Source organism: Gorilla gorilla, chromosome 17 (genome assembly GCF_029281585.2).
Source record: "Gorilla gorilla gorilla isolate KB3781 chromosome 17, NHGRI_mGorGor1-v2.1_pri, whole genome shotgun sequence".
In the NCBI taxonomy this organism is placed as follows: domain Eukaryota; kingdom Metazoa; phylum Chordata; class Mammalia; order Primates; family Hominidae; genus Gorilla; species Gorilla gorilla.
In genome coordinates, this window is record NC_073241.2 from 85,098,283 (window position 1) to 85,106,267 (window position 7,985).

At 39.0% G+C, this 7,985-nt stretch overlaps 1 protein-coding gene across 1 annotated transcript; it reads right to left on the reverse strand.

Annotated features, from left to right (window-relative positions):
* Positions 1–2,161: 2,161 nt before the first annotated feature.
* On the reverse strand, positions 2,162–7,552 carry LOC115931425 (uncharacterized). Its single transcript, XM_031003606.3, has 2 exons — positions 7,065–7,552; positions 2,162–6,945 (listed from the first exon to the last, which is right to left on the reverse strand). The coding sequence occupies exons 1-2, from the start codon at positions 7,550–7,552 to the stop codon at positions 6,777–6,779; spliced, it is 657 nt and encodes a 218-aa protein (XP_030859466.2). The 3' UTR covers positions 2,162–6,776.
* Positions 7,553–7,985: the final 433 nt, after the last annotated feature.

Below are 7,985 nucleotides of genomic sequence, written 5' to 3' on the forward strand. Positions count from 1 at the left end.
AAATTAATGAATTAAATATTTTTATTACAATTATAATACATATACATTATTAGACATTTAGAAAAATAGAGTCTCGAAGCAAAACTAAAAAATCACTTATGATTCCTTCAACCAGATGTAACCATTTTAGCTTTTGTGCCATCTAATCTTCTTAATAGATATAATTACATATTATTTAAAAAGTAAATGCTGTATATACAGTTTTATAATTTTCTTTTTCTCTTAATTCATTGATACAACTTTTTTATGTTATAAAATATTATTTTAAAAACAATTTAGCGGCTGCATTGTACTTCATTGTTTAGGTAAATATTTACTCTTGATATTTTTGTATTATGTCAATTATTTATTATTATAAATGAAACTGCTATAAACTTCTTTGTAGATAAGTATTTGCAATGATAACTATTTATTAGGTAAATTTCTAGAAGTGGAATACTTTGGTTTAAAATTCTAACCAAAAGCATCATTCTTTGCAGAATATTTAATGGCATGATATATTGCTACGTGAAAAAAATTGACTACTGAACAATATATGTAGCATATTTGCAAATGTTAAAAGATGTATGCAAAGTGATGGGGGTGAACTATTTTTATTTGCATCTTTATGCTTTTCTGAACTGTCCAGTTTTTCTACAGCAAGCATACATTACCTTATTGATCAGAAACAAAATAATAGTTTTTTAAATAATTGAATAAATATTGAATAAACGTAACAAATACCAGGGTCCCCGGAATAGTAGCTTTACAATTGTCCTTGTTAGAAAGACCTGAAGGTCTTAGTGAGCCACAAGCTCAAAGTCAGCAAGGTATTGAAGCTGTTTAAGAATAAAATGCCCAGATTACATTGTTAAGAACAAAATGAAATAAGAGTACTTCCACAGCCTAAGTCTGTGGGACTATAAATACCACAGTGTATTCTGTAGAGATGATATAGTGTGTTCACATAAGTGGGACCAAGTTGCTTAAGGGGATCAGAAGCTGGTATAAATTACTGGGCCCAGCCATCCAGAAAAGCAACAGGAATTGATTATATTGCATGTCAACAAAAATCTACCATTACTGGGGATGCATGAAAATAATTTTTTTTCGTTAGGCTTCTAACCCCCTTCTTGGCAGCTTTCTCTTTTGAGAGTGGAAGTAACTAATAGTCTGAGTCTCTGTGTTGAAGGAGGAATGACAAACTCAAACTGAATCAAGGCTATCATTTCACTCCATAGGAATACAATCTGGGGGATGGGAAATTCAGACTTTCAAGAGGTTGGTTAGGGAAAGGTAAGTGACAGCACCATGATTGCAGTTGATGTGCTGTTTCAGAACAGGCATTGGGAGAGAACTCAGTCCCCAGCAAGAACAGGTTAACCTTTCAGGGAATGGCGGGAATCTAGTACTGTAGTCACGCTTGAACACAGCAAGGTTTACACTGCACAAAAATAAATGTCTATACCTAGGGCCCATACTAGTGTCATTGTGATAATCAAGATGACCAAGAAATGTAAAATATCTGTATTGTTTTTTACTAAACTCAGTTTTTATTTTGAGTTACCATTCTGCCAAGTGCCAGAAAACCTAATCTGGTTAATCTCTGCTAATTGGATGACGTCAACATTTTCCTCCTCATTTTCGGTCAATTCATAGACACTTTGGGGTCCCGTTTCTCTCCCATGCTCTGTGGCAAGGACCTGCTTGGTTCTGTACACTCTTTCTCCCTGGGATAGAGTCTGGCTCTGGTAGCAGTCTCATGGTTGTTGTTCATTTTCCAGGCTCTGGAGTCACAATTGACCCCTGAATTCCTCACCCTTTGTTCCTCCTAATGATGGATTCTTCTGCTCCACTTGTCCATCCAATGTTGGACCGTTGGGAATTCCCAGATGTCAGATCCCAGCAGAGTCCCAATCCTCTCACCCCATCTACAATGGGTGGGCACCAGTGAATCAACAAGTCTTCCTTAACAGGAACAATTGGTCTATTGCTGTCTTATTCTTATATTAGAATATTATATATAGAATAGTATTGTTCTAATATAAGAATATAATATATAGAATATTATAATTTTTATAATAGAACAACATTGACATTCTATATTATACTGGGCAAAACCACAAAATCTGATTTCCTCCTTTGATTTCAAAAGTTCAGTAACCTAATTGCATAAAGATTCGATAGAAATATAATTTCTTTATTAATCTTTCTTGAAGTGATTTAAATTATTTCAAAGCAAAAGGAAAGATAGAATGTAAAATTGGGACATCCTTCTGGTATTGTTATCATGAAAAAGAAAATTCAGAAATATATGCAAAATAAAGCCACCTGAAAAGTGTAGCAAATAATCCAATTCTTTAAGGAGCAGACAAACTATGAGAACAGATGGACAAACCAAAGACTTACAATGTCTATCAACTTTTCAAATAAGCAGACCAAATTACTGGCAGATGCAATTTGTGTCATATTAGGAAAGGATGAGTTGACCAGGAATGTATCCCAAAGAACAGTAACAATTATTGTAATGAAAGAGAAATGATGTGACATCAATAATAGAAAATTGGTACTACCACTTAATATGAATTTCACTGAGTTCAGTAGCATTTTTTGACAATATGAGAAAGACACACACAGAAAGAGAGAAATAGGGAGATTATCTATCTATTTATCTGTCTATCTATCATCTATCTGTCTGTGTGTTTAGAGTCTCTCTCTCTCTCTCTCACCTATTGAGGTACCAAAACAGAACCTGTCCATAGGGGTGGCTTAACTAGTGTTTGTTGAATGAACACAATGAAACTAATGTAAACTCCACATGCTCCAGATGAAACTTACAGGAGAGTCCCCCTTTAAACATGTTAAGTTCATTTAAACATATCCTTCTTTGAAAGGAAACCACTTTTATTGCATGCAGGAACTTTTTAGGTCCCATTTGCAATTTTGGTCCTCACCTGGGATGTGCTTGCTGGCCCAATCTGATGCTTATGACTGGTTCCGATTAGTTGCTCCTCATATATTGCTCTGGCTGTTAATAACTGTACTGTGAAGAGCATCCCTGCATCTTTATCAACCAAAAGAGGTCTCTGATGTGGAGGCACAGTAAATCAGCTAGGGGGAGATGGACACTGAGTTGACGGTATTGGAAAAACTGCCTAGCTATTTGAGGGAAAAATCAGATTCTTAACTCACAATGCAATAAAGTACAAAAGCAATAAAGACTTAAATGTAAAAACAAACAAGCTCATAAAAATGCAAGTAGAAAAAAATAGGTAAATATCTAGGTGATTTTCTGTAGAGCAACATAAAAAAATTAAAAAATACTTGATACATTTATCTAAATAAATCTTTAACATTTTTATGTATCAAAAATCATGAATAACATTAAAATGCAAAAAGTAAAATGGGAAAAAACTGCCACAATTACAACAAAGGGCTGATACGTGGGGTTTATATAAATAGAGTTAAAAAAATTAAGGCCTCAATAGAAAAACAGGCAAAGGACAGTAATAGATAGTTCACAAAAGAGAAAATGGCTAATGAACATCTGGAAAAGCTGTTCAATGGCAGTAGCCCTCCCAAAATACAAATAAAACAACAAAATCTTTTCTTTAGCCTATCAAATTAGAAAAGATTTGGGTTTGTTTTTTGTTTTTTGTTTTTTTGGCTGTGGTGTCAGTCACTACGACTAGAGGCATTAGGAGAGAACAGCTCTCTTCATCTATTGCTGCTTGGACTGAAAACTGCTAAAATCAATATGACAATATATTTCAAAAGCATTAGAAGTACTATATGAACCTAGTAATTCTTGTTATAGAAGTCTATCTTAACGAAATAATCTTAAACTCAAAGATTTATGCACACAGATTTTCGTTTAGCATAATTTACAATAGAAAAAACTGGGACTCACAGACACTCAACAATAGAGAATTCTCTATTGTTTCTTAAAAAATGATACTAATATATTGGTATGATATAAAATTAGACAGTCACTAAAAATGTTACAGATCCTTTTTAGTTACATGGGAGAAAATAAATATAAAAACAAGAATGCACAATTTTATACTCCATAGGTTCGTACCAAGGCTAAAAAAATAAAGGGTAAAAAGACTGAAAGAAATCATCAAAATATTAAAAGTGGTTAACTCTTACTGGTGAGAATAAGGGTGTTCTCGTTTGCTTCTTTATAGCTTGTTCTCTCATTTTATACTAAATTGTCCATAATGAATGTGTATTACTTTCATAATCAGGAAAAAAAAATCATTATTTTCAAAGAAAATCTCCAGAAGTAATCTTGCCTTTACCTGGTAAAAAGTATCAGAGGAAAACATTTTGATGAATTGTTTCATAGTACTTTTTAAAGCAGGATTTTGCAGTTCTATTCAAACATAAGTCCTGAAGTAATAACTAATTTTTGGCAGGGCAGTTAGTAAACAGTAACTAGGCAAAAATTGTGTCTTAAAAAATGATTAAAATATCTCTATTAAAAAACACTAAAGAAAAAAATCCCTTATTTGTTCAAGGTTTAAGTAAGAACAGAGACATTTCTGTTTTATTTACACCTTCATTATTAACTGACTTAAAAATTATACAGGGGGTATTTTGCTTCAGCCTTAATTTCTTGCTGTTTCTGAAAGTGTTGTTGTTTGATCTCAAGATCAGGAAGACTTATGATGTGGGGATAACTTTCCATAACCATTCTCCTCCACCTTCCCAGACTTCACTGCTTGCTTTTATAACTGTCTGTCCTTTCAAGGAAGTAACTGAAGATTCACATACTCGTGAGAATCCAAGTCTATTCCCCAGAGCCAGCCCCAGGCAAAATTGTTGAAGAGCTGAAGTTAGTGGTGCTCCCTATCCTGCTCTCAAATGCTTTAATTAAATGAAACATTGCTAACTCTGTTGAGTATCTGCTACATATCAGGCATTCTGTTAAGGACTTTCACCCATACTCTTTTATTTTATCATCACAAGCGTCTTGCAAGGGCTTATTTGTCTCATTTTAAAGACGAGGACTCAGAGGCCCAGAGAGGTTAAGAAAGTTGCCCTTGGTCACACAGCTAGGCACAGTCACCATTCAAATTCATAGCCAGATCTGTATCATTTGAAAGCTGTGCTTGCTCTCACTGAGTGGGATCAATACTTCATAATAGCCTTTCCATGCCTTTTAAACTCAATCATACAGATAGTTTATCCGCTTTCCAACTAAAATTCAAATTGTCCTTAATTTGAAACAGTCTAAAGCTTTTCAGTTTTCTCCTCAAATAATAGAAGCTTCCAGAAGAAAATGGATATCTGCCTAATTGTATCTGGTAGCTCTATCAGTTTAAATAGAACCTTATTAAAGGAATTTCAGCACTTTTCAGTTTTCTCAAATTGTCACACCTTTCCCCAAACCACTTCGTAGATAACAAGAAAATTCACGGGCTTGTCTTTCTTTGGGCTTAACATAATTTCCCCACTAATCTAAAGATCCCCCCAAAAGTTAATTAATTTCTCAGATTCCCTTGGTAACTAATCGAGAGTTTAAAACATTAATTCTCAAAGAATTTTTGACTCTGTAATCAATTCTAATTCTGTCCTAAGTAGCTATATGCCCTCAGGCAATTTACTTTGGGCCTCTGAGATACAAATTTCTCGTCTGTAAAAACCCGAATTAAAAGTATCGCCCTTCCTCTTGGGTTGTGGGTAGAATTAGATGAGATAATGTAAGTAAAGTTCTTGATACATGGGGGGTGGGGGCGGGAGGGCTCAGCAAGGCGCACGTTATTTCACACGTGCCTCTCCTTTGCATATTCATGTGTCCTCTATTTAAAGGCCAGTGTGTCATACTAAGGGTTTTCTTTTTCTTTTTCTCCAGGACACATTATATTCCCTACTCCTTAACTCTCTTCTAAGAGACCTTGTTTGTCAATCATGTACTTATGCAACTTCTCCATTCTACATTACACTGAAGAACAAGACCTAACAGGATTTGGGTAAAACCAGTAACAGAACACTCTTCCATCTCCCTATCCACTTCCCCCTTCCCCTCCCCCCAAAACCAAAAAAACCTTCCAAACAAACGGGGGAAAAAAAAACCCAGTGTGACAGAGAAAACCCAAAAGTTATCAATTCAGTAATCTCCATTTAGTGTCAAAAAAAGAATGTCAAAAGGGTAGCTTGCAAGTAAGAATAAAAGAGGTTTTTCATGACCAGCTTTTCCCATTCTCCATTATCCCTCAGCAACAGCTTTTGGTGTCTCTGGTACGAGGCAAGGTGTCGAGGGGGGCCATATTAACCCCCTGCGAATGCCTTGCCAATAATTAACATCTTGGATCCGAGAAGCGATACAATGAGCCGGGGGAACGGAATCTTTCTCAACCAGTAATAGGTAATTGAACGTTTTTGCTGATTTGATTATAAGGAATAACTCTTGGTGATTAAAAACAAAGCTGGGTTAAAATCCTAAAGCTGGGGGACAGCTGAAGCACCCACTTCACGACTTAACGTTTCAGGAATATGAATTCTATGTTCAGAAAATGTCCCCACACTCTTCTTCGCTGGCACATTCACTGATGTAGAAAATGCCAGGAGCCCCGGGGGTGTGATGTTTCCGGTGGATAGTGTCTCCCGTCCCCTGCCCCGGGGCCCAGACAGTTGGTGCTTAAGCGTCTACAATGTAGAGTTTCCTGCATTTTCCTCGGGCCGCCATTTGTCTACCTATCCCATCCAGGACATCTCCCTAAATAATCTCTAAGTGGAAAAATCACGGTCCTCTAGGAGATTTATCCGGGAACGAACGTGCGTGGGGCCGTTCAAATTCCTGAGCTCAGATTTCGTTTCCCGCGGTCAGATGGTGCGGTCGGTGGGGCCCGAGGGATGCGCACAGCTGTGCCTGAGAGGTGCTGCTCTCCCGCCACCGAAGTCGCTGGGAAATTCTGCTGCACTGACGTGTGAGGCATTTTAATCTCGGATGTTCTAATCCTGCGGGCAAAAAAAAAAAAAAAAGTTTGAACCAGGTACTGGGCTTTTGTCACGGTGAACCCCACCCGCGCCCCGCGCCGTCCCTTCATTCACTCAGGCGAGGTGGCTTGGATTTGCACCTCGTTGAAGAAGCCTCCCATGCGACATCTCCGCCAGCACCCCGCGCGGACTTGGCTGGGCGGCGGCGGGGAATCAGCCTGTCCCCGCACGGCGGCCGGGACCGCACCCCTGGGTCCGCAGTGCGCCTCTCGCTGCGCCCTCCTAGAGCGCGGGTCTCCTGCCTGTGCCCGGCGCGACGCGATCTCCCTGCTAGTCGGGCTCCGCGTGCTCCCCGCGCTCCCCGCAGCCTCCGCGCAGCCCGCAGCGCCCTCCAGCCCCGCCTCGCGGCCGCGGGAACCCGGCGCCTGCAGCCCCGCCCGGAACCGACCGCCAGGCGCTGTTGCCGCCGGCCACGCAACGCAGGGCCTCTGCCTGGCACCAGCCCCAGGTGCGGTGTCTCGGGTCGTGCTGTCGCGCGACACTGGGGACCCAAGACGCGGCCGGCTCCTCGGCTGGCCCCGCAGCTTCCCTGCGGCTCAGCGGCCTCCCACCCAGGAGAAACCCACATTTGATAGGAGTTTTGAATCAAGCCCAGCGTTCCCCCAGATGTTCAGCTACCTCAATTTCTAATGATTCCACAATCCCTTATGATTCATCTCTTTCCTCCTAAGGGTTGCCAATGGCTCAAAGTTTAGACTTGGGATATAAAAAACGCTATTCACAGCCTTATTAGGAGGAGTAGGTGGGGAAGGGGAACTGGATACTGAATGCATTTTTTAATCTACGGAGAAAAATCACTCAACTGAGACCCGGCCTCTTTAATTTTCCTTTCTGAATCTCAGTGACTTCCTCTATAAAATAAAATGCAAAACAATGATATCTCAACCTGCGTCAGAAAGTTGGTCACATGGTCTCATGAAGTCTCTTTCAAGGCTAGTATCTCTATGATTTTGTGATCAGTAGATTGAAATTTAAGATTAGAAACAGGTTATTTCTTGAAA